General features: G+C 38.5%; 1 protein-coding gene across 2 annotated transcripts; it reads left to right on the top strand.

The window, feature by feature from the left end:
• Positions 1–694: 694 nt before the first annotated feature.
• HSPH1 (heat shock protein family H (Hsp110) member 1) lies at positions 695–26,715 on the top strand. Of its 2 annotated transcripts, XM_035003595.1 has the most exons (18): positions 695–1,211; positions 3,712–3,769; positions 5,895–6,035; positions 6,739–6,861; positions 8,990–9,089; positions 10,292–10,425; positions 10,835–11,079; positions 12,042–12,270; positions 14,258–14,364; positions 14,620–14,753; positions 16,732–16,940; positions 18,567–18,698; positions 21,160–21,297; positions 22,176–22,301; positions 23,735–23,842; positions 23,943–24,062; positions 24,471–24,632; positions 25,814–26,715. In XM_035003595.1, exons 1-18 carry the CDS (start codon positions 1,105–1,107, stop codon positions 26,018–26,020), a joined length of 2,580 nt encoding a protein of 859 aa, XP_034859486.1. In that variant the 5' UTR covers positions 695–1,104; the 3' UTR covers positions 26,021–26,715. The 2 variants fall into 2 exon arrangements, with proteins under 2 accessions (XP_034859486.1, XP_034859487.1); XM_035003596.1 differs by lacking the exon at positions 18,567–18,698.

The raw sequence follows: 26,715 nt of genomic DNA on the forward strand, positions 1-26,715 counted from the left end.
TACATTTTATTCCACGAAAGAATATCCTGTCGACTGACGAATACAAGAACATTTAACACACACCTTGTGCCTATTAGCGGCTTAAACGGAAATTCCCTCTTCTATTTCATAATTCCCCAGTTGAGGGGTAATCCGTACAATCGAAAAGAACACAAAACAAACAGAAAACAAAACGCCACCGCTAGGGAATGCGCGCAAAAGCACCAGAGGGAACCCAGCCTCCCCCGCGAGTCTTCCAAGACAAAGCGGGGTCCCGGCACGCACTGCGGCCGGGACTACACATCCCAGCATGCAAGGCGCACTCCATCAACCGGCTGGACTACGGTTCCCGACGTGCTCTGTTGACAGCTGGTCGGCCTCCTCGGGGTCTAGGGTCTCCGAAGAAGTGGGGTTTGTCTCCGCCCGATCAGCCTCTGAGGGTCGGATACCATCACCCAGTAGTAAATTGTGAAGATGACGATTTTCCATTTTTCCATTCTTCATTGTCCGTTTTATTAGGACAGCAAAGAGCCTGTGGCTACGGCGGGCGGGGACCTAGGTGGGTCAGCCTGGCCGGCTTGAGCCAATAACGCCGGGGCGGCTTTTCTGCCACTATGGCAACCGCGGCCGTCCCCAGAGGGACCAGCCACCCATTGGGTAGAATCTTTCGAGAAGGCTCGAGAAAAAGGAAGCGGAAGTAGCACGTGGAGGGGCCGGTGGAGGCGCCGGTGAGTAAATGCCGCAGATTCTGGAAAGTTCTGATCAGTGCGATACATAAGGCTGAGGAATTGGGACCTCCCCTTCTGGGTCGGTAGTTCAGCGCCGCGCCGGTGAGCTGTGGGTGCAGATCGAGGCAGTCAGCCCGAGCTTGCGGAGCTACCCGCGGAGACCGATCACCGCTTTCCCCAGTGCTTAGTCGTCTGGGAGCTGCCACTGTCTCCAGGAAGCCGGAGGCGCCAGCCAGGCCGACTGTCCGTGTGTCCGTCCGGGTGACAGAGGAGCGGTCGGACTCCGCGGGAGCCGCGCGCGGCCGGGGCAAGAAGCGGCTGCGGAAGGAGCGGGCGGGCGGCCGGAGGACGCAGAGCCAGACCCAGAGCGCAGGCGGAGGCGGACCGCGAGCCGGCCATGTCGGTGGTGGGGCTGGATGTTGGCTCGCAGAGCTGCTACATTGCGGTGGCCCGGGCCGGGGGCATCGAGACCATCGCCAACGAGTTCAGCGACCGGTGCACCCCGTAAGTGGGAGCCTGCGGGGGCGCTAGGAGAGACTGGAGTGAGGAGAGAAAGCCGGCGGGGGCTGGGGAACGTGGGCACCGGGGGCTTGCGCGCTGGCGGCGGAGCGCCGGGCCGATCGGAAGGCGATGTGGGGAGCGGTGCGCTCCTCCGTAGGGTCTGGGTACCGGCGGCCGGGTAGGGCAGGACGCTTGCCCAAGAGTAGGGGTGGGGGCTTGCCGCCGGGACTGGGAGAGGAGGGGGTCTTGGCGATTCACGGGGCCAAGAGAAGTCCTAGAGCGGAGTGGCCCAGGGCGGTCGCTTCGGGGGCGGGCTGCGCTCAAACCCGCGATTTCGTTCCTTTTCTTGGCAGGCCTCAGTTCGCTCTTTCCGCGGCCGCCCCCGTTTCCCCACGCGGCTTCTCGCTGCCTGTGCCGCCCCCAGCTTGTCTCCCTCCCGCGGAGCATATCTTTGCGCACCGCAGTTGCGGGGCTGCTGAGCTTTTTCTTCCGCATTGTGAATCTCGAAATGAACTGGAAGCTTCCAGAGCCTGTATGCTGCTGCTTGTCCAGTGAGCGGGCGGTCTGTTGTTAGCGACCGCAGAATCCCTCGTTTCATAGATACCTCTTCGTGCGCACTTTTGGTTGCTAACGCTGTCCGCCTTAGTGCCTGGGATCATTTGTGAAGATGTAAATGTTCTTTTGCTCATTTTATGGGCGCCATTCAAGGGGAATCCTAAATCGTGTTCTAGTTTATTAATTTTGCACAGTTTAAATAAAGGAGATAAAATGAGAATTGCACAGTTTTGTGCTAGAACTCGGGGATGAATGTTATCACTGAATTAAATATTCTACAGCGGCACGGGGTGGGCAAAGGTAACATTTCATTAAAGCAACTTTTTCGGGGGGCTTATTTTCTGAAGATGATACATGCAAACATGCCTGCCTGTACATTAATGAAAACAATTGCTTCTCGGGAAAATTAATGTAGGTATTTATTTTTTAAATGCCTTAAACCCAAGATAAAAAGCGTAGAATGAGACATTAAGGCCCAAAGGTAGAATGACTGTGTATGTCACGATTTGAGTACAGATGGCCATTGATTAAAGTGAATGGAAAATCAGAAAATAAGCAAATATTTGACAACGAGTAGCCTTGGGAATACTTATTTCATGATTTTACGTATTTGCACATTTAGTCTGGTCTTTAGCTGTGTAAAGGGCTCTGTAATTGGAGTATAGTAAGAAAGACACTATGTCAGGCTTTCGTGCTTAGGTACAGTTTACATCTTTGTTCTCTTTGATCCGATAAAAGGAAGAAAAGCTGTTCAGATGAGAGTAGGAAAAAATGGGTATGTGGCTGTATTGACCACTGTGAAAGTAAAGACAACAGATATTTCTCTAAAAAGGGTAAACAGAAGGCAGCTTGGAATTCCCTTTAGTCTTTTGATCTAATAGATGTTTGACTCATTTGCATTGGCCAGTATTAATTTCAGTGTGGAAAATGAGTTAAGTCGTTCTGCAAGTGAATAGTTTACTCTGAGGCTAGAATGATACACTGTTTTTGGAAGGTGCTAGCCTTTGCTTGAACATTTCTCTGGCTTTTAGGATGCTATTTAGCACCTGCTCAGATAATTTAGATTTAGGGTGTTTCCTTACTAGCAAATTTAAAGTTGATTTAGCCTGGTGTTTAATGCCCTCCGCATATTCCCATTTTGTTCATCACACTATTACTCCTACCTGCTCTCTGATTGAAAACCTAATTTGCTTACCTCCTCCTGACAAGACTTTGAGTTTCTCTCTGCTCTGTGCTGCCATTCCATTTCTATTGCTGAGAAGGCTGTCTCACAGAAGTCATTTTTCATCTCTTCTGACTTAATGTAACTAATTACTCACTCCTTTCTCTCAACTCTGTTCTGCTGTGGTCATTGCTCTGCGTCATTTTTAGTTGGCTTCATTAAGTAGAGTCTTCCATATAAGACCCCCTCTTGTGCTTTTAAACTCCAAAAACCTAACTTAGGGCCACTTGTTTGGGTTTATATAAACCCTTTGATCCTAAAGAGGCCAGTGGTGTACATATAGAACAGCAATGGGTATGACAGTGATACTTAGATTTGTACAGAGTTGCTAACCGAGAAGTGGAATTACACCATGAATTTTGATAATCATGTATATAAGGCCAAGTTAATGATAGCTTTTATTCAAAATATTTTCAGAGTTCATGTGCACTTCCTAATGATTGGGCATCTGGAGAATTATACTGGTACTTGAGGTATTGGAAAATGCCCCCTGAACCATGAGCAGACTTTTTTGGGTAAGATGGCCACCTAGATTGGATTCTCAGAGTAGCGATTAAGCAGACTTCCACTGAGTATCTGACCAAAGCTTTAGAGTCCAAAGTTGTGCTATAGTTATGCTGTCCTCCACCCCCAATGGGTAAGAAATTTGTATGTTCTTGTCAGTTAAAGATGTCCACATCTATGCCTTTTAACAGTTTTGAGACATGCGGTTTGTATATCTTCTAGATCAGTCATATCATTTGGATCAAAAAACAGAACAATTGGAGTTGCAGCCAAAAACCAGGTATGTTCTTTAAGAGAATTCTGGTCATTTTTAAGGGGGAGATTTTCAAGGTAAAATCTCAAGGGCATGCAAGAGTATGAAATATCTAAGCCTATATATTTTTGAGTTTTAGAAATGTAATGTGAGTATTCTTTATGAGCCCTTAGATGGCTATTTTTCCTTCTGTTCCGTTCTTCTTTTCCCAAGATCTACCTTAGTGTTCTAATCTGCCAACCTTAATTTTTAATAGTTTTGCTACCTTCTAATTTATCTAATTTTTAAAAATTATAAATAAGACACCTGAACTTCTTTCATGTGTAATTTCTTATGATATGCATTTAAGAGTTAAAGATTCCTTCTAGAAGTTCTGTATTTAAAAGCATTTTCAGGTTATTTAATAATTAAGGTAAGACTGGGAGAATTTTCTATATAGACCTGTGCTGTCTTATTAGGGTAGCCATTAGGTACACTTGAAATGTACAAATGTGAAGTAAGTATGAAATACATATGAGATTTTGAAGTCTGAAAAGGAAATAAAGTATCTCCTTAATATTTTATATTGAGTACGTGTTGAAATGACAGTATTTTGGATCTATTACGCTTTTTTTTTTTAATTTTTTAATTTTTAGATTTTATTTACTTATTTGAGAGAGGGAGACAGAGATAATGAGAGAGAGCACAAGTGGGGAGGAGAGAGAGAAGCAGGCTCCCCACAGAGCGAGGAGCCTGACGTGGGGCTCGATCCCAGGACCCCCGGGATCATGATCTCAGCTGAAGGCAGACGCCTAACCGACTGAGCCACCCAGGCACCCTGGATCTATTAGGCTTTAAAATAAGTTACTGAAATTAATTTCGCCTGTTACTTAATGTGACTAGAAAATTTATGTATGCCCCTCCCACATGGGCCTCACGTTGTAACTGGTGAGCCCTTAGGTTTGGGGAGGAAAAAATAAAGGAAAAGAATATGAAATATGAAATCTCTTCTGAGAGGCTTTTAAAGAGAGACTGAAAAGTTCTTTTAAATACAGAAAATAGTATTGCTGAAACAGAAACAAAATTCTAAACCCTGGAAGGGTATAATAAGGCTAGTTGGAAGAGATACAAGATAAAAGAAGAAAAAAAAGAGAAAAAAAGCTATGTACACTCAATATACTCAAAAGGAAAGAAACACATTAGTGAAGTAACTATCTTCCTGAATATGGCCATTTAGAATATTGATAATTCCAGACATAAAATTCTGTTGCATTTTTTGTAATTATATGAAGAGAGTCAATAGAGACCCAGATCTAGCCTGTAGGTTACTAGATCTACCTCAAGTCAGTTTCAGAATCACAGGGAATTTTAGTATATAAACATGCTTCAATTCTGTGTTGTTTGAAAAACTAGTACTGCCAACTTGTAGTCCTCCCTTTAGAAGAAGTGGACCAGAGAAAACAGTAAATAGTTAACTGTTTTGGGATTTTCATTATTTCAGAAGTCTCAGTTTTTAGTCTTTGAATTATTTCTGTATTTTAAATAAAGTTCCCACTGCCGACTTCTGTGAGTGAAACATACTGTGGAGTGTGGGACTTTTCAATCCAGAGCCTAATCATCAAAAATATGCAGTTGAAAGCATTAAGTCACTTAGAAACTTCTTGAATTATCCTCTAGCCTCTTCTGCTTTTGGGTATAGATAATTAACATTCCATTATTGTCCCAATCCATGTATTTTGTGACACAAAATGTTTATTCTGACCACTTAGCAATTTATTAGACTGTAACCACTTTTTTTTTAAATGTAATTTGCCCTATAGTGCTTCTGGATCTCCTTATTCATTTATTCATTGGGTATAAAACTTACAAGTTCAGTGGGGGGGGGAGGGAAGGAATGAAATAAAGGGATGCAGTTCTTGGTTTGTTCAGGGCTTTAGTGATAGTTTCACCATCTTTGATTTTATCTTGCAGATTTTGAAATCTTTTTAAAAGTCTGTGCTGACAGTATTGCCTTCTGTTCCCTCTCACTGCCTACCTTCTGGCATTTCCCGGGGTTGCGGAGAAAGTTGTTTATGTTCTTAATGGTTTGAGTTGTACAATTGACTTTCTATAAAATTGTAATAGCTGATAGATGTTCCAATTAGGAAAAAAAATTTTCTGATTTCTTTTGCAGCAAATCACTCATGCAAACAATACAGTGTCTAACTTCAAAAGGTTTCATGGCCGAGCATTCAGTGACCCCTTCATTCAAAAGGAGAAGGAAAACTTAAGTTATGATTTGGTTCCAATGAAAAATGGTGGAGTTGGAATAAAGGTAATATAACTGAGCAACCTTAGAGTCCTTAGTAGGAAATGGAATTCACCTACAGAACAAAAAACAAAAAACCCTTAATTCCTAATAAACATTTAATTTAAAGTTCTTAATTAGATGAGATCTTTTTTTTTGGTCAAGTTCTTGTAAACTGTAAGTATGTTTTAATGTCTGAAAATTATTCAAATGATATATACTGCTATAACTTAAATTGTCTCATAGCTTCCTTATAATTATTGAAATATAGGTTTCCTTAGGGGTGGTTAAAAAAAACCTCAGTTGTCTTGTTTTATCAAACAAAAGCCATGACAACAAGCCATGCCCAGTTGCAGTTGTTTGGAGAGCAATAGTGTAATACAACCAGAAATCTGTTTTTAAACTAGCAGAAACGTTCCTGTCTTAGGATCTACACCAAATAATATATGTCACAGTGATTCATCTCTTCAGTTAGAGTGGAAATTTACTACTTCCTATAATGTTTTGACTAGTACTTTAGGTTGAGGAAAAATCTGCCTTAGCTTTTTTCCTTCTCTTCATCTCTAAAGAAAAGTTCTTCTTTTTTTTTCTTCTCTTTCCTTTCTTCTTTTCTAACAGCTGTACCAATAAAGGTTTTCTGGAAGAGAATATGTAATAATATTTGGAAGTTAGTATTAGCATGTAGCTTTAAGTACTATAATGTTTAAAATATTTTCTTTCCTCAATATAGGTAATGTACATGGATGAAGAACATCTCTTTAGCGTGGAGCAGATAACAGCCATGCTGTTGACTAAGTTAAAGGAAACTGCTGAAAACAACCTCAAGAAACCAGTAACAGATTGTGTTATTTCAGTAAGTAGAATTCAGCAAGGCAGTGTGTTTTATTTTAATTTGCCTTTTTTGCTACTCTTAAGTATTAAATGTGTGAAAGCTGTTCTATTACTAGAGATCAAAATCCTACTGGACTACATTAGCATAGTGTTCGGGAGCATTTCAGAGTATGTTTGAGTGGTATTTTTAGCGAGAAGTTGCAGAGGTTCTTGACTAGAGGTGCAAATCAGAATCTCCTGTGGGGCTCCTTGGAAAAAGAGACTGACTAGTTGAATGGGGGGTTGTTCTAAGGCAGTTAACATACTGTTAGACAGTTTGTATACTTAATGGGAAGTTTTCAGAATTCTGCTGTCAGTTGAGAACCAGTTCATTAGAAGTTTTACAATGTCACTTCCCAGTAGTGACAAAACCTAAGATATTTTAGGATTTTATTTATTTACTTGAGAGACAGAGATGGAGAGCACAAGTGGGGAGAGAGGCAGAGGGAGAGGGAGAAGCAGACTCCCCGCTGAGCAGGGAGCCCGATGCGGGACTCGATCCCAGGACCCTGGGATCATGACCTGAGCCAAAGGCAGATGCTTAATTGACTAAGCCACCCAGGCGCCCCAAAACTTAAGATTTTTATGGACAGTTGGTAGGTTATCAAGGAATATTTGAAATGGACAAAAGTCATCTTTTATTTGGATACCAAAAAGGCAGCGGGACATTCTCTCCCAAATGTCTAGGGTCTCTTTTTGATCATCTGTGGTTATGTCCTGGACCAAGACAGCCTGTGATGGACTTCCCTGCATCATTCATGGTCTTTGCATTATAACCATGGGCAGCGTGGCCTGCCCAGACCATTCAGAAGCTTTTATGGCAGTGTGTCCTAGGATATGAAAGAATAGAGGCAGAGGCTTAAAATTTCTCCTAGTGCCCTTGCAAGACAGAAGGTGTTCTGAAAGAGTATCTGGCTGTCTCTTGGAAAAAAAAATTAATATCTGGTAAAATTAAAGAATAAGTTACAAGTCAGTGGTTCTTCCTTTTTTTTTTTTTTTTAAATAAGCAATATAGAAAACTGATGAAAGCAGTGTTCCTGATTTGAAAGGTGATCACAACTGCCCTAACTTTTGCTCTTGCCTCTCTTTCTGAAGCAGCTACAAATACTTTGGGGAAAAAATGAAAGCCGCTCTACTAAGTTTTCTCTTCGGTACTTTCTAGTTAAGTGATTCTATGGCTGTATTGTTAGATGCTCTTCCTGAAGAGTGTCCTAGTTAAAGTGATGTCCTAGAAAGCGATCAAAAGAATTAACCTAGCTGGAAGCACAAGTCAGCACCATAAGAAACTTCATCCCATCCCTTGAGCTGTTTTTGCTTTTCTTTCTTTTAAGAATATCAACAGGCTTTGCCTAAAAATGTTTTTGTAATCTTAACAGGTCTACAGAATTAGAAGGTCCCCCATCATCTATTAATGCTTAAATGCAATGAATAGCAAAACTATAGGGCAGTGGCATATGCCAGAATTAGCTCCGTATTATCTTTAAGTTCCTGAAGTATTTATCTGTAGTGCAGTTATATTTAACATTAAATGTTGACTTAACATTGTGATCTCCAGCTGTCAGAAATTTAGGACTGGCTTAGAAATGGTATTTCATATGCTTAAAGCTTTCTGTTAGATAGGAGTAATTGTCAATATATCTTAGTGAATACTCCTGATTTTTATTTTGGATTAAAATTTGGTTACAGTAGGGCACCTGGGTGGCTCAGATAGTTAAGCGTCTGCCTTCGGCTCAGGTCATGATCCCGGGGTCCTGGGATCGAGTCCCTCATCGGGCTCCCTGCTAGGCGGGGAGCCTGCTTCTCCCTCTTCCTCTACCTCTGCCTCTCTCTCTCTCTTTCTCTCTGACTCTTATGAATAAAAATAAATAATAAATAAAATAAATAAAATTTGGTTACAGTAAAGATTACAATTTTGGGGCAATTTTTTTTTCAAGTAGTTATTCTTTAAGTTAAGGAACTTGCTAGACATTAAGTCTAAAGTTTTATTTATGTTTATGACTTCACTAGGCACCTATTTAGTTGAATTGTTGTTAATTCATTATAAGTGGTTGTGAGGAATTTGTATGTGTGTATTCTAGACAAGTTAAAATTCTTTCCTTTCTTGTTGGTAGGTCCCCTCTTTCTTCACAGATGCTGAGAGGCGATCTGTATTAGATGCTGCACAAATAGTTGGCCTAAACTGCCTGCGACTTATGAATGACATGACAGCTGGTAAGGAAAAAAAACTATTTTTATGTAGAAGTGAATATACTATCAAAGCTAGAGTTAAGACACATCAGGTATCATAACCGAACACTTTTTCATGTTCTTGTAGAAACATAGCCTAGTAAAAAGTATGGGTTAGATTTGAAATTAAAGAATTCTAACTTTTCAGATGCTTATGTCTAATGAGACATTGGCACTTTGTCAGGTTTATGATTCTGTTTTCATTAAGAAATTCTTTTATATATATATTTTAATCTTTTGAGTTATGTATGTTGGATTTAGTTTTCTATTTCCTTACATAGTTTTAATAGTTAAGTTTTCCCCAAACCTTAAGATTTGGGGTTTCACAACTGCCCTGACTATAAGCATTGATTAAAAGTTTTTCCCTTCTACATTTCCTGAATATATGCAGTTAGTCACTGATCATTCATCTTCTATCAAATATTGACTTAAACTATCATTTGCCAGGCATTGTGTAGGTACAGATACAGTGTAAACAAAGCAATCACTATTCCTTCCTCCTAGAACCTTTACTAGTTTTTTATGATTACAGGTGAACAAAAGGTCAGTTACAATTTAGTGTATTCAGACAAAGCGAGTAAGACTTTTTTCCAGTGTATATCTAATATACACGTGTTTTATATCTGATATATATATGTCTTCCAAATCTAATATGTGTTTTAAAACTCCTAGCTAAAGTATCGATAAAGATGTGTTCTTAGGGTATATGTATTTTGAAATACAGTGGTTTCAAAGCTCAGAAAAAGCTAACAGTCTCTTTAAGGTAGATCAGTTATTTGCCTTGGACCTAGAAAGAAACTGGTAGGAACTGCAGTTGCTGTAGTTGTATATTAAATTCTTAATTTTTTTGGATAAGCAGTCTCCTGGCAGGTTGTGGTTCAAATGTAAGTATTGTGTGATGAGCCTGCTACTGTTTGTGGTTACATTTCATTGTATTCGCACCTTGTACATTTTCTCTGTCACATCTCTTCATACATTGAAAAGTGATAGAGCATTGTTCTAAAATCAGAAAGGGAAAAAGTTATTGATGCCATGAAAATTAGTTCAAAGTCCAGGTATAAAAGGAATGTGTTCACCTTTAAGTGTTTGAAGTATAGTCAAATTTCCTGCATGTATAATTATTTTGGTAATGATGAAATTCCTAAGAAAATGTGAACCAAAGAATTAAAACAATTATTTTTTTGTAGTGGCTTTGAATTATGGAATTTATAAGCAGGATCTTCCAGGCCTGGATGAGAAACCTCGGATTGTGGTTTTTGTTGATATGGGACACTCAGCTTTTCAAGTGTCTGCCTGTGCCTTTAACAAGGGAAAATTGAAGGTAAAGTCATAAATTGGAACTCAATGACCAAAACATATTAATTGTGTTGTATTTGTCATTACTTTAAGCAGCTTTGCTTCTTGGCAATGAAGAGTTTTGGGTAATATTAATAAGGAATTATTCCCAAGGTTGCTCTCCATAATGATGATGTAATTATCTTAGCATACTCGTAAGTATTCTTGCTTAAGAAAGAGCAGCTTTTTAAGATTATCTTCTATGTGATCATTAAAAGTAAATCAGAAATTTAGCATTTCATGTGGCTTTGGTAGTAACATTTCTCTTAACTTGGATTTCATGTAGTAATTTAAGTAGAAGTCTTGATGTCTTTAGTTGTTTGAATAGCAGTATTTAAGGTTTTAGTTAAAAATATGATTGAAAATAACCAGATTATTTGTTTTAACTAAATTAGGTACTGGGAACAGCCTTTGATCCTTTCTTAGGAGGAAAAAACTTTGATGAAAAGTTAGTGGAATATTTTTGTGCAGAATTTAAAACTAAGTACAAGTTGGATGCAAAATCCAAAATACGAGCACTTCTTCGTCTGTATCAAGAGTGTGAAAAATTGAAAAAGCTAATGAGCTCTAACAGCACAGACCTACCACTGAATATCGAGTGCTTTATGAATGACAAAGATGTTTCGGGAAAGATGAACAGGTGCGTCTTGAATTCTGCTAGATTAAATAGAAGAAATTTCTTGCTGATGAAACTATAACCCAGATGTCAGTCTAGCTGTGGTGTTGAGAGTCTTGGCCCACATTTCAAGATTATATGCTATACACTAGGACTGTTCACACCATTAGAAACTAGGATCACTTCTGCAAAGAGATTGTTTTTTATTTATTTTAGAGTGGGGATAGGGGCAGAGGGGGAGAGAGAATCTTCAGCAGGCTCCATGCCCTGCAGGGAGCCCGATGTGGGGCTCGATCCCACAATCCTGAGATCATGACCTGAGCCGAAATCAAGAGTTGGATGCTTAACCAACTGAGCCACCCAGGTGCCCCATGCAAAGAAGTTTTTTAAAAAGATCTTTGCTAAGTGCCCTCATGATGGAGTCTTTTTGGTATTTATCATCTCATAGTCTTTCTAGGCCAGTAATTGAATAATGGCTTCACAAAAAAACTTTTAGGAAGAGAAGAGCAGTCTTTTTTTTTTTTTTTTTTTAAGATTTTGTTTATTTGACAGAGACACAGCGAGAGAGGGAACACAAGCAGGGGGAGGGGGAGAAGGAGAAGCAGGCCTCCCGCGGAGCAGGGAGCCCGATGCAGGGCTCGATCCCAGGATCCTGGGATCATGACCTGAGCCAAAGGCAGACACTTAACGACTGAGCCACTCAGGTGCCCCTAAAACGGCAATCTTAATTTAAAAGTGATTTTCCCCCCCAGTAATACCAGTAGAACTAATTTTTCCCCCATTTCTTTTCTGCACCTGTTTTGTATATTTATATATTTTTTAAAAGTTAAAGATTACAGTTAAACTTGGCCCATGTGGAAGAGAGGTTGTTGAAGGAAAAAGAAATTCATTGGGTTAATATTATTAAAAAAAAAAACAAAACAGGCAGGATATTGGCTTTAAGATAATGTTTCTAGAGATTTATAGTGTTCCTCTTGCTTGCCAAGGGCACAGTTTGAAGAACTCTGTGCTGACCTCCTGCAAAAGGTAGAAGATCCCCTACACTCTCTGATGGAACAAACTCAGCTCAAAGTGGAAGATGTGAGTGCTGTGGAGATAGTTGGAGGCACTACGCGAATTCCAGCTGTGAAAGAAAAAATTGCCAGATTCTTTGGAAAGGATATCAGCACAACCCTCAATGCGGATGAAGCAGTAGCTAGAGGATGTGCACTACAGGTACTTTTTGCTCAGCCCTTCTCTCTCTTGGTGCTCATTCCTTAAACCATTTCGGCCGTATTTCATTGTGGTGGGGTTATATAGTAAGCAAAGCCCTGTGTCTCATTAGCTATCACAAGGGAGTTCACTTGCAAACACAGCCAGAAGGCTGTGGGGAAACAAGGATCTTCAGATCCGGAGCATCCAGGAAATTTTTGATGAAAGGAAATTTGCAGCTGATGTTTTTAAACTGCAGATCAGGAGCAGGCATGATTCTGAGGGGACACAGGAAACACAACAGTGAAGCACGAATTAGTAGTTCCAAAGCACATAGAGGGGAATTAGAACGGCAGTATGGTGTAATTGAGGAAATGATTCGGGGGAAAATTTGCAGGGCTGACAGTATTAGTTAACAAGTGGTTTTAGAAAATAGCTCTTCTTGGGGCGCCTGGGTGGCTCAGTCGTTAAGCGTCTGCCTTCGGCTCAGGTCATGGTCCCGGGGTCCTGGGATCGAGCCCCGCATCGGGCTCCCTGCTCTGCGGGAAGCCTGCTTCTCCCTCTCCCACTCCCCCTGCTTGTGTTCCCTCTCTCGCTGTGTCTCTCTCTGTCACATAAATAAATAAAATCTTTAAAAAAAAAAAGAAAAAGAAAAGAGCTCTTCTTCCTTCTCCAAATGGATTGTAACTTGCTTATCAAGTAAGAAGGCCACTCAGAGGCTTAAGTGTGGCAAAGCGAAAGCACCAAAACTAGAAGTTATTGATAAGAGAATTAATCTTTATATTTAGGATAATATTATAGTCATCAAGTAGTTGTAACTGAAGTTTCAGGGTATCTGTGCTTAATTTTTTTTAATGTTCTGTTAATCACCATCATTAGTTTTTGATGTAGTGTTCCATGATTCATTGTTTGCATATAACACCCAGTGCTCCATGCAGAACGTGCCCTCTTTAATATCCATCACTAGGCTAAAATTTTAATCTAGTTAGCACAATTATTTTTAATACAAAATAGCAAGAGTTTCTGTACACAAAGATTTTTAGAAGGACTATACTTAATACCTTTTTTTTTTGTTTAAGATTTTATTTATTTAACAGAGAGAGAGCACAAGCAGACGAGGAGTGGCAGGCAGAGGGAGAGGGAGAAGCAATCTCTCCATAGAGCTGGGGGAGCCTGATGTGGGACTCGATCCCAGGACTCCGGGATCATGACCTGAGCCGAAGGCAGTCGCTTAACCAACTGAGCTACCCAGGCACCCTGGACTATACTTAATACTCTAAAAAGGAAGAATATGTGCTCATTATTGCTGATAATCCATTGTACCCACATGATGCATCATGGGGTTTTTAGTTTTGCTTTTTCCTTGATAATGGAGTGTACCTCCTTAACTGAGTCTCTAATTCCCCAAAACTTTGGAAGTTGATCATTTCGTTAGAGGTAGAGCTTATTTTGGCCTCTCTTTTGAAGGATCCTATGCTAATCAGAGATTGACCTTTAGTTTAGTCGTGTATTTAGTCAATTTTATGTGACTAGTCCACATCCACCTGTCGGGGTGGGTGTTTTCCACCTCAAATTTGAATTTACCACTGCTTCCTTCATAAAACTACCTGAATATGGACATTTTGGGTTTTATCCTTTTTCAGTTTCTTAGACATTTGAAAGGTGATGTGGACAGAGCTGTGTGTGGATATATACACAGATTCAAAAGTGATACAGTTTGTAATTAAAATTGCTATCAGGGCATTTCTGGCAAGGCCGGTGTTTTTTTTCCTAAGCTCCTATGAAACTTGTTACTAGTCAACAATTGTTGTCCTAAGATTCATTGTATTATTCTATATTTAGTGATTGGCATAGTATTTAGATGTTAAATCCTTTATACTTACGATGTATACTATAAGCAATTTTTATTTTGAATTTAAACTTACCATCCAATTTGAATTGAGTTTTATATTAAAAGGTGAGTGCAGTTATTCACGATCTTATGATAATCCTTTCTTTTTTTCTTTTAAAGTGTGCAATTCTTTCCCCGGCATTTAAAGTTAGAGAATTTTCCATCACAGATGCAGTTCCTTTTCCAATATCTCTGGTGTGGAACCATGATTCAGAAGATACTGAAGGGTATGTAGCAGAAGATAACTTTATTCAGATAATTATTTTAATATAAGCATGAAAAAATTAACAAATGACTTTTACATTTGAGGGTCTGATTAATTGGGATCTTTGAACAATCAAACCTTTTGAAATATTTCTCTCATTTTGGTGTTAATAAATGGTGAGATAGAATTGATGGAGATTTCAGAGCATTTATTGCATTTTGTGTAGCATAGTAAGCTTAAGTGCTTGGAATACTGAATGCCTTTTCCTTTCCTCTAGGGTCCATGAAGTATTTAGTCGAAACCATGCGGCTCCTTTCTCCAAAGTTCTCACTTTCTTGAGAAGGGGACCTTTTGAGCTAGAAGCTTTCTATTCTGATCCTCAAGGAGTTCCATATCCAGAAGCAAAAATAGGTAAGCAATTAATTTTGTGTGTTTACGGTTTTAAAGACTTAGTGTACCAAAGTAAAAATTTTTCTTCTCAGTGACGTTGAGTAGAACATAATTCCATGTAAAGACATTGTCAATTTACAATAATGGTGATGAAGAAATCTCTTCCTTTTATTGATGAATAAGTTGGCCTGTAAAGATGGAACGACTTGCTTAGTGCAGCTGTTATGTCCACGTATCTGTGTTTAGGAACATGTCAGTCTTTTTTCTCTTCTGATACAGTCTCTACTTAAAGGATTACCACCTGTTTTTAATATTAACCTTTCTTCTAGATGGAATGTTACTTCTAATTTTTGTTGTTGTTGTTGTTGTTGTTGTTGTTACTTCTAATTTAAAACCTGGCTCAGAAACCATCGCAGTAGCTTCTCAAATGTACCTTTCTATTGTAATCTCTTTTTTTTTAATTTTATTATGTTAATCACCATACATTGTAATCTCTTTTAAAAGTACATCTTTTTTGGTACATTTTTCCTTGAGAGGTTTGGCACTATCCATCTGTTTTGACCCTTACTAACTGGAAATTTATGGGAGAGCTACAGATCTCTTCCTGAGTGGCCGTGTGTCTTTCCCAGGCTGAGGGTAAAGTTTACCAGTATTGCAAGATCTGTTCAGGACTCACCGTTGCCCCATACTTTTTCATAACGAAGTTGTTTGAAGAAGTCTAACCTGACCAGTTGTGTTTTCTTTCTTACCACTTAAGACTAAAAATGTTCAGCACAGAAGAGGTTTTTTGTTGGGTTTTTTTTTGTTTTTAAACAGTTTTTACGAATTTATTGCTAGGAAATTAGCTTGAGAAATTGTTGAATAGAGAGAAATTTTAATAGGTTGGATTCTATGCGTTAATTTCCCATCGTGCAAAGGATAAAATCGAAGCTTTTTAGTATGACACCAAATCAATATGTTATCACCAAAACTGAAAAGCTCGCACATACTTAAAGAACAATCTTACATCTCTCTCCGTCCTCTAACTCATCTCGGATACCCCACAGTAAATGCTGTTTCTTTAAATGGGTCTTACAGTAATCATTTCCTGAGCTCCAGTGATTTGATAATTATTGAACGTTTACTCCAACATCTTTCACTGACCTGGTAATTAAATCTGTAACTTTCTGTGTTTGTGTAAACAGCACCTTAAATATAAAAATGTCAAATCCCATATAGTGCTTTACACATACTAGATTCAGAATACTTAATTTTGGTTTAGTGGCCTCTGGAATAAGAAGCCTATTAGTGGAGATGATATAGCTAACACGTAGCACTTGGTACTGCAGTTTTACATGCTCATTGTAAACACCAGCTCAGTCCACAGAAGCATAGATAACTGAAATAACTTGCAGTAGGTTACATGGCCAGGATTCAAGCCCAGAGACTGGGTCAGAGTCCATACTTTTAACTCCTACTCAGTAATGCTCTGGAACTGCTGTATTTTGCATAATAATTTTAGGCTTTGGTAACAGGTTTTATCAAAACCTCTCCTATTTAAGACCTAGGAAAATGTTTTGATTATTCAGTCAGAAAAAGTATTCCCTAAAGACCTGTAGGATTAAAATGCATCCGGTTCTTGGTATCATTTGAGATCTCTGCCTTATACTAGCTAACAGATTTTCATGTCTAGTTTGTGCTTACCCATCTGGAGAAATAGGGTAGGAGGAGGCAGGGACTTCTTGTCATCTTATCTTACAGTATCTGTGTTAAATAAAAACAATCACAAGAGTGCCTTGCCTTTGAAGGTTTTACAGCATATTAAGACTAATTCCAAGTATTGAAGTAATACCATACAACTAAGTTTATTTTATGTTAATAGTATATATCTTAATTCAGTTAGTAGAGAAAATGGGAAGATTTGGGAATAGCAATACTGTGAAGCTATATTTCTTGGTCTTTGTCTTATTTACAGACATTTAGATTCACTTCAAAAATTGCCAATTTCTTTTTGTTCTAGGCCGTTTCATAGTTCAGAATGTTTCTGCGCAGAAAGATGGAGAAAAATCTAGAGTGAAAGTCAAAGTGCGAGTCAATACGCATGGCATTTTCACCATCTCTACAGCATCTATGGTGGAGAAAATCCCCGCTGAGGAGAATGAAGGGTCTTCTGTTGAAGCAGACATGGACTGTCCAAATCAGAGACCAGCAGAAAACTCGGACACTGATGTAAGTGTGTGAATAATAAGACTTTGAGTTGGAATATATAGTTAACTCTATAGGAGAAGAGTAGGGAAGGGCTCAGATATGTTTTTCTTAATTTTATTTAGAATTTTGGGGAATGATGATAGCAATTGCTAGATGATGATAACATGGCCCAGAGTTTGGTGAATTATGCTTAAATTCTATACAGTTAATTTGAACTGGCACATTACAAAATAATAAGAGTGTAATAACTTGTTACAAAATAATAAATTGTTTTTTTTAAAGGCATAGACCACATATTGAGAAGGCAGTTTTGACTGATGATTAAGAAAAAAAGAAAAAGACTTAAAAATATTAATTTGGAACATATACCAAATATTAAAGCTGATTCTTAAATTACTGCAAAATTGGCTTTGGTATTTCAGGACTTAACTTGCTTTTATTTACATGATTTGTTATATTATGGGAGGGAAGGAAAAGAAGTATCTGCATGGAGTATAGAAAGAAAGTTGTTACTGTTCATGTTCTTCCAATTAGCATGAGTGCAGAAGAATTTTAAGAAACTTTAAAATAGATTAGCTATTGGGGTTTACTTCTGGATAATAATCAGAAATAGCTTAAATGAAGAGGCAAGTGAACAGTGTTTTAGTCAAGATGTGAGAAAGTGTGGTATCCTGTGGTCAGACAACTGTTACCACTATTATTCCTAGAACATTTAAGGAACATTAATATCTGAGCCTTAGCTTTGTTATCATTTTTAAAAATTTCAAAATAATGCATGCGTTAAATGACCAGTGCCATATACTTTTCCATTTGGCTACGGACACCATTATTCTAATGCCTGTTTTATCAATCTCTTAGTACCTTTTGGATCTGTTTACATCATGAGTGCCTTGTTTCTGAATACTTCCATGTTTGCCTTAGAATCTTGAAGCTCTGAAAGAAAAATTTGAGAGACTTCAGGGTGGACAGAAAGTAGTTAAATTAGAATGTTTCAGCCTTCTCCCAAAGATGGGAAACGACTAGTGCAAGCACTGATTTATCGGGAATGGAGAGGTCTACTAACATGTAGCATATATTCTTTATCCTGACATCTTCTGAGGTGGAAATGGCTGGATCACAAAAAGAAGGTGGGGACAGAAGGAGTCTTGGGTATCTGTAAGCTGAAATGATGAATCCCTGAACGACTGACTGATAGTTGGCTTTTTTATGCAACTGTTCAGGTCACTGAAATGGTGATATGTTGAGATGCTGATGGCTGCTGGTGAATTTAAGTTTTGGAATCTTGTTTCTGGGAGAGAGGCCTGGAGTAAACCTATTTCTTGTGCTTTTGGGAGTTAATAGCTGTACAAGGCTAGATCAAAGTTTCTTAAAGGAGAGTTCTTGATTGTCATCACATCAATCAAAATGCCTACTGCTTGGTTATTTAACAATATTAACTGCTCTCATTCAAAGAATTTCTTACAGGTTTAAGATTTGTAAGGAGTTTTCAAATATTTTGTGTTTATTTTGCTTTTATCCAGTATCTTTTCTCCCCCACCTATTAAGATTTCAAAAATGGAGTGTACGGTCTTTGGTGCCCTATAACCTTTTAAATTTATATAAGTACACCTGCTTTCTACATCCTTTGTGCCTGGGCTTTCATTTCAGAAAAATATCCAGCAAGACAACAGTGAAGCTGGAACACAGCCCCAGGTACAAACTGATGGTCAACAAACCTCACAGTCTCCCCCTTCACCTGAACTTACCTCAGAAGAAAACAAAATCCCAGATGCTGACAAAGTGAGTGACTCTTCTAGTTCATTCCTTTAGACAATGTTGCAACATGTGATCATTAATGATATCATTAAATCTGCAGTTTCAAGAGCAAGCACCAAGTTATCTTATTCTGTATAGGGTTTTTCTTTTAGTTGTTTGTGTTTTTCAATTAAAATTGGAGGTACTCAAGCTCAACTAAGAGAATTGAATATTCTGCTTTAGACCTAAAAGCTTCTCTTGATTAACTGCTACTCCAAGCAACAAGAGGCAAATGCATGGCATTTCTTGTCTTCTGTAGTGCCCGAGGTATCTGCTAATGTGAGGGCAGAAATAGATACATTCCCAGGGCTGTGTGATGAGTTTTCACTTGAATTAGTCTGATGATAAATACACGGGCTATAGGAGTTTAGTAAACCTTTTTCTCCTCTCAAATCCCCTGCCAAAATTAAATTAATTATGATGGTCTGCTAATAATCAGATTGTACTTCAAAGTCATTTTTCTTTGCCATGCTTCCACAATATGTATTGGAAGCTTAATTAAATATTTGTGCTTTGTCCCTTGAAAAATGACAGCTTCTAATCAAACCTTTAAAATTCATGGTCAGATAGATACTGGGAAGTTTACATTGTTACTGTAGATCATTCTGTGCTTTTCAGAACTTCACTGTTTGTACAGATTGCATGTAAGTTATTAACCTTTCATTAGTGGTTTGGTTTTTTCTTACCTTTAGATGAATTGCAGAATTGTTCTTTGGCCAAAATACATTTTCCACTTGGTGGTAAAAGTTTCCAGTCCTGTGGGGATCCTAATACGAGCTTTAGTTCCTGTCTCTGAAAGCTGCCTTTTTCTCCTCTTAAAAGAGTTCTGTGATGATGATGGTGGAGCAGCATGGCTTTCTTTGCGACAACAGCTCCTTAATGTCCCACCCCTCCCCTCACTTAGTGTTGAGTATTAATGGGCTTGTGCTGTTAGTCTCAGTGCCTGTCTGGAACATGACATTGAGCACCATCTCATGTTCTTCGTTGTAGGTGGGACCGCTAGTGTCAAGCCCTTTGGAACATTCTCACACACCCCTTTGCAGGGTTCTTCATCCATCCCTTGTCAAGTGCCATTTTGTGATATATCGGTTTAGTCAGTAGTTGGTTTAATGTACTGTCAGAGTCTTATTCTGACTTTAACTGTCACACGTGTACTGTCATCGATTTGTTTCCCAAATATCTGTTGTATTCCTGTTTTTTTGCGAGATGTGGGTGTCCTCTAATTCATTTTCCTTGTGGTCTGTGCCCCCAGAGCATGCACAGTATAATGAGGGGTTCTTGTGTGTGCTAGAGTGAAGAAGACATGGGGACTGCAGGCTGATTGACTAGATCCTTGCTGGTGAGGCAGCTGGCTACACTTCTGAGACATCTGACTTTGAGGAATACTGAACTAGAAGTCTGAAAAACATGAGTTCTAGTCCCATCTCTGTCTTTGTCATTTTAGGCAAGCCACTGAACTTTTTTCAAGTCCCAGTTTCTTCTATGAAGTGCCTGGAATTCTAACAACCTTTTAACTTCCCAGAATTATCCAGTGGCGGTGCTCATTGTACTGATGGGCTAGTCCTTCCTATTTGACCATTCCAGCCAGCCAGGGTATACGGCTGAGTTTCCTAAATTGTGTTCTTTGTCATCTCAGCTAGTAGGAACCTGTAGAAATGGAAATACATAGAAAAGTCTTGGAAAATTAAAGGCCATAGGAGATACTTACTTCTTTAGCCCTGTATTTACATATTTTGAAAAACCTGCAGTAAACTGTTAGCATTTGCTGTGTCATTTCATTTTCTATTTTAAGGTTCTTTTGTCTCTTTCTACCTTATGTTTGCTTTGAAAAGGGGTATGACTCAAAGGCAGATAGTAGGAATAAGGATATTTATCTGCATATGTACATACATGTACATATGTGTGTATATACATAATCCCCAAATTCAATAGGAAACTTTAAAAGGCACTCACCAGTATAGTGCTAATTGTAACTGAAGCAGGTATAATAGTGGGCTAGAGGGACTCAAGTATAGAGGAGAAATAGAAAGTGATCCTAATGTGTTTAGCATTGGTCACAGTGTATTTTAGTTACTGTTAGATTCTAGACTGTTATTTAAAGATGTGGTAATTTAATAATAGTTTTGACTTTTTTTGGAGTCCTAGACATTGCTTACAGGGCTTAAAAATTAAAGATCTATGAAGAAGAGTTTTAGCAGGAAAGATTGAATTTAAGTTTAACATGCAAAGAGAAAAATATCCTGGTGAATTCTTGAGAGAGAATATGACATGTTCAAGTTGTAATTGCAGCCCCATTTAAAATGAGTGGGTGGGAATTAGATGATCTTCACTCCTCCAATTTAGGATTTTAGGGATTTTATTTTTAGTAAGTGTGGTAGGGAGATTTTGTTGTTGTTTTCAAGAATTATTTAGGAATTTTTCCATTTCTTTTTTACCCCTTCCTAAGGCAAATGAAAAGAAAGTTGACCAGCCTCCAGAAGCCAAAAAGCCCAAAATAAAGGTGGTGAATGTTGAGCTGCCTATTGAAGCCAACTTGGTCTGGCAATTAGGGAAAGACCTTCTTAACATGTATATTGAGACAGAGGTAAGTACTTCAGGTAATTATTTTCCATCCTGGAATGTATTTAGTTGGTTGGCCCTGTTACCCATACTTCTGATAGAGAAATAGCTGTACTTCTTTCCCATATCCCACATTTTATACAGTTTTTAGGACTAGGATGGATCTTCAGTTTAATTTTTTTTAACAAGTTTTGTTTACATTTTTGTGTCCTTATGAACGAGATCTATACCCTAGATCATTCTGCTTGGTATATAATTGATTGCCCAAGGTCTTGGAAGAAATTGGATGCCACTATGTCCTAGCATCGGGCACAATACAGTTGGTGTCTCAGGCAACACTAAATATTTCTGTTAAAATACATTGTGCTTCTTTGTAGTCTAGAATATGTGAAAAAATTTGAGATTAGGTTTTATTGTTTTGTTTTATTGAGATGGCAACATTGTGTTTTGAAATTTAATAATAAATTACATCTCATTAATATTTCATAAGTAAGTGGATAAATAAATTTACTTAAAGCCCTTGATCTCAAATACGGTTGCAGCGTCCTATGATGATTATATATTGGCCAATATTAATCCCAATATGAGACAACCATATAACTACCTAAAAAGAAAATTATAGTGAATTGGGTTTTTTCCTTCTTGATATTAAACCTGAGATGCAAAAGCATGTAATTTATTATATAATTAAAAAAAAATCACAACCCACTATGTGTATTTTAGTAAATGAAGAACTTTGTAAGATTTGTTATAAGCTTTATGACGTATAAATTAGACCTGTTAACACTAATTTTTGTGTGTATGTGTGTGTAATTGTTGATTTTAACACTAGAGTCTAGTTAACATTTAGTTACAGGTAATAGAAGACCAAAGCTGAAATTAATCTTTTCTATTCTCTGACAGGGTAAGATGATAATGCAGGATAAATTGGAAAAGGAAAGAAACGATGCTAAAAATGCAGTGGAGGAATATGTGTATGAATTCAGGGACAAGCTGTGTGGACCATATGAAAAATTTATATGTGAGCAGGTATGTGTAGAGCTCTGTTTTTTTTCAGATAATCTCATAAAGTGTTTCATATCAAATTTGACATTTAAGTCTCTACTAGATTATGTAACGAGCTTTTTGAAAACAGAAAACTTGAGGGGCGCCTGGGTGGCTCAGTCGTTAAGTGTCTGCCTTCAGCTTAGGTCGTGATCCTGGGGTCCTGGGATCAAGCCCTGTATCAGGCTCCATGCTCGGCGGGAAGCCTGCTTCTCCCTCTCCCACTCCCCCTGCTTGTGTTCCCTCTCTTGCTGTCTCTCTCTGTCAAATAAATAAATAAAATCTTAAAAAAAAAAAGAAAACAGAAAACTTGAAATAGGAATTATATAAAGAGAGTCCTGGAAAGAGGCTCATTAGTAATGTGCAGTTTTATTCTAACTTGTCCCAGTGACTTTTTAGTTTTTACCATCCAGAAGAAAGAACCTATCAAACATTTATTTAGAGTCTATGACACTAAAGGTATGGGGGCTAGAAAAATAAATAAGAGAAAATCCTTGGTTTTAAAGACCTCAGACCTTTTATTTTTGTTTCTGGTTTTTTGTTATGAGTCTGGTTCCCTTGGTTCCTCATGGTCATTGTTTTATCCCCTAAGATTTGTTCATCCAATCATTCCAAAGTTTATTGGGCACATTATTCCCTTTAGCCCTTTTCTAAGCTCCCAAAGTCATTGTGGCTCTGAGTAAATCCCAGAAGCACAACTGTGAAAATGGGGCTTAGAAAACAATTGGCTAGATACAAATCTGGGATGGTTTTGGGATTAATTCTGAAGTTAAAAGAATTTAAACTTAGGGGTCTATTTTAGTTCTAAGATCCCTGGACTACCTTGTAATAAACGTTAGTTTTTGGCTCTGCCCTGATATGTCCTGGATTTCTTATGGTTGGGATTCTGAAGGAGAGATGACTTAAGGAGGGTAGACCTCCTAAGGCTAGAGTAGAAATACATTATGGGAATTGGTTCAGAATGGCTTTTTTTCAGGTTCAGTGATTGAATTGTCAACTTGTCTATTTCCCTTTGATAGTTGTGGGAGTGAATAGGAAGTTACTTCATCAAGACCTAATTGCTTTGGAGAGTGGGAAGATAATTGCTCTTCCATAACCCCATTTCAGTGTATAGATTGTTCAAAACTGGACTTCTGAGATACATTATTGTTACGGCAGTAAGCAGTTTACCAAAACTTCTCACGTGTCCACATGTAAAAGAGAAGCCAAAGAATTACTGTTCATCTCTCATATAAAATCTACTAGTGTTCATTGTTCCCTGATACTTTACAGTAAAGAGAATCCAGCTAATCAGAGTGCCTTCCTAGAAATAAGATTGGTGACTTAGTGTTTAACACTTCTGAGGATGACTCTGTTTTGTTGTGAAAACTTTTAAAGTAAAATTGCCCCTGATACAGTTTCTCATGTTTCATATACAGGATCACCAAAATTTTTTGAGACTGCTCACAGAGACCGAAAACTGGCTCTATGAAGAAGGAGAGGACCAAGCTAAACAAGCATATGTTGACAAGTTGGAAGAATTAATGGTAGGTCCTTCTCTCCTCCTAGAAAGTGGTACATGTGTTTTAGACTACAAACTTTCGAAATGCAGTTAGACAAATGTTAATTTATTATATCTTGTTTTAGAAAATTGGCACTCCAGTTAAAGTTCGGTTTCAAGAAGCTGAGGAACGACCAAAAATGTTTGAAGAACTGGGACAGGGACTGCAGCACTATGCCAAGATAGCTGCAGACTTCAGAAATAACGTGAGTCTGTCTGTGTGTTGCGAGGAAGTTACCCTAGATTTTAATAAGCTGATACTAAGTTGAGGAACCTTCACTGTGAACACATCTTCTTAAATGAGAAATTTGTTTTTGGTATTTGAGACCACAGATAGATTTGAACTTCATGGAAAATTCGGGCAGGTTAGAGTTACTGTTAAATACTTTTTTTTTTTAAAGACTATTTGAGAGCGAGCATGAGCGGGGGTAGGGCAGCGGGAAAGGGAGAAGCAGGTTCCCCACTGAGCAGGGAACCCGATGCGGGGCTCGATCCCAGGACCCTGAGATCATGACCTAAGCCAAATGCAGATGATTAACGACTGAGCCACCCAGGCGCCCCACTGTTAAACACTTACTTAAGTCTATAGAATGACCATGCCTTTTTCCATTCAGGATGAGAAATATAATCATATTGATGAGTCTGAGATGAAAAAGGTTGAGAAGTCTGTTAATGAAGTGATGGAGTGGATGAATAATATCATGAATGCTCAGGCTAAAAAGAGTCTTGATCAAGATCCAGTTGTACGTGCTCAGGAAATTAAAGCAAAAATAAAGGTAAGTATTATTGTCTGATGTTTGCTGCTGTGTTTTCTTAGGGACTCAAGTTGCAGTCCTGTGAACCTTAAACATAGCTCTTTCTTTGATCACTCTTCTACCTCATCCTGATTGAGGCCAGATTTCTTAGTTCATTATTGATACTACAAAATACAGAAGACCTTATATGTTTCTCTTAAATTTCCATTTCTTCGTTATTCATTCAGTTCAACAAATACATTTGTTGAGTGCCTACCACGTGGCAGCCATTGTTCTCAGGTTAAACTCTGAGTGTACAAAGTCACTGCCCCTGTGGTAGTCACCTGCTGGTTCGAGGAAGGCTTGACAGCAAACAAGGAGGAGAGGAAGTGTATCAGATGGGGTCAGGTGCTGCAGGCAAAAATAAAGTAGTCAAAAGGATTAGGGGATTCTGGGCACTGGAGAAGGACCCAGATTGGTGTTTGATCAAGGAAGGCCTTGCTGAGTGTGTGAGGCTTTGAAGAAAGTTGAGACGAAAACCAAAGAATGTTTTCCATCTGGAAGAATGTGGAAACAAAATGAAGGTTAAAGAAGCGTGAGCTTTTTTTTTTTTTTTTAAGATTTTATTTATTTATTTTGGAGAGAGAGCATGTGGGGGGGAGGGGCAGAAGAAGAGGGGGAGAGAGCATCCCAAGCAGACTCCAAGGTGCGGAGTCCGATGTGGGGGTCAGTCCCAGGACCCTGAGATCGTGACCTGAGCCAAAGAAGGCAAGAACTGGAAGCTCAACCATCCGAGTCAGCCAGGTGCCCGAGAATTGTGAGCCTTTGAAGTCAGGGGGCTATAATCTTGAATCCCAGTTCTTTGCTCACTAGTTTCCCTGATCTTGAGGTTTAGTTAACCATCTTCTCTAAACCATCTTTCCTCTTTCCTAGGTGGGGATCATAATTTCTGCCTTTAATATTGTGAGGATTAAATGAGATAATAAGATGTGAGGACTTTGCAAGTTCCTGATTCATCATAGAAGAATATTCACTGCTCTTTTTTGATTAGGCTTCAAGTCATAGTTTTGGGCAAGTGTAATGAGGAAATTGAATTCCTCGAGATATGTGTAATTGGAGTTGATAGAAAAATAAACAGTTAAGGTGGTGTGTTAGGAAAGTAATTGAAAATGACTGGGTGGATCAGAATTAACCTGATTACCAGTTTTGTTTCCCTTGCTTAGGAGTTGAATAACACTTGTGAACCCGTCGTAACACAACCCAAGCCAAAAATTGAATCACCCAAGCTGGAAAGAACTCCAAATGGCCCAAATATTGATAAAAAGGAAGAAGATTTAGAAGGCAAAGAAAATTTTGGTGCTGAGCCTCCACATCAGAATGGAGAATGTTACCCAAACGAGAAGAGTTCCATTAATATGGACTTGGACTAGATAACATTACGTTGGCGTAGTCCTTCAATGAATAAAATATTTTTGCCATAGTATGTGATTCTACATAACATACTGAGACTATTTATATTTTCTTTTTTAAGGATGTTTAGAAATTTTGTGTATTATATGGAAAGAGAAAAAAGCTTAAGTCTGTAGTCTTTATGATCCTAAAAGGGAAAATTGCCTTGGTAACTTTCAGATTCCTGTGGAATTGTGAATTCATACTAAGCTTCTGTGCAGTATTACCATTTGCATCACTGAGGATGAAACTGACTTTTGTCTTTTGGAGAAAAGAAAACAAACTGTACTGCTTGTTCAAGAGGGCTGTGATTAAAATCTTGAAGCATTTGCTCCTGCCAAGGTAGTTTTCTTGCATTTTGCTCTCCATTTCAGCATGTGTGTGGGTGTGGATGTTTATAAACAAGACTAAGTCTGATTTCATAAGGGCTTTCTAATATTAATTCTGTCCAATAGAATATGACTTTTTGCTTTGATATTAAAAATCAACAAGTAAAGCAAAAGCTAGTGAAATGTGTTAGCAGCATGCAGAACAAAAACTTTCAACTGTATCTCCTGTCATACAGTACATTGTCATGTGAAGGTGTAAATTGGAAGAAATGTTGATTCTGTTTGTAACTGATATTGTGAAGCCTTTTATGAGCTTTAAAATAAAGTTCATCTTATGGTGTCATTTC

Source organism: Mirounga leonina, unplaced genomic scaffold, assembly GCF_011800145.1.
Source record: "Mirounga leonina isolate KUSES-001 unplaced genomic scaffold, KU_Mleo_1.0 Mir_127, whole genome shotgun sequence".
NCBI classification, from domain to species: domain Eukaryota; kingdom Metazoa; phylum Chordata; class Mammalia; order Carnivora; family Phocidae; genus Mirounga; species Mirounga leonina.

Bases quoted from the DNA above. Each gene is read 5' to 3' on its own strand.
- HSPH1 (XM_035003595.1), top strand. From the start codon at position 1,105: ATGTCGGTGGTGGGGCTGGATGTTGGCTCGCAGAGCTGCTACATTGCG. The intron at 3,770-5,894 runs GTATGTTCTTTA...TTTCTTTTGCAG, and splicing joins GAGTTGCAGCCAAAAACCAG to CAAATCACTCATGCAAACAA. The intron at 14,754-16,731 runs GTAAGCAATTAA...TTTTTGTTCTAG, and splicing joins ATATCCAGAAGCAAAAATAG to GCCGTTTCATAGTTCAGAAT.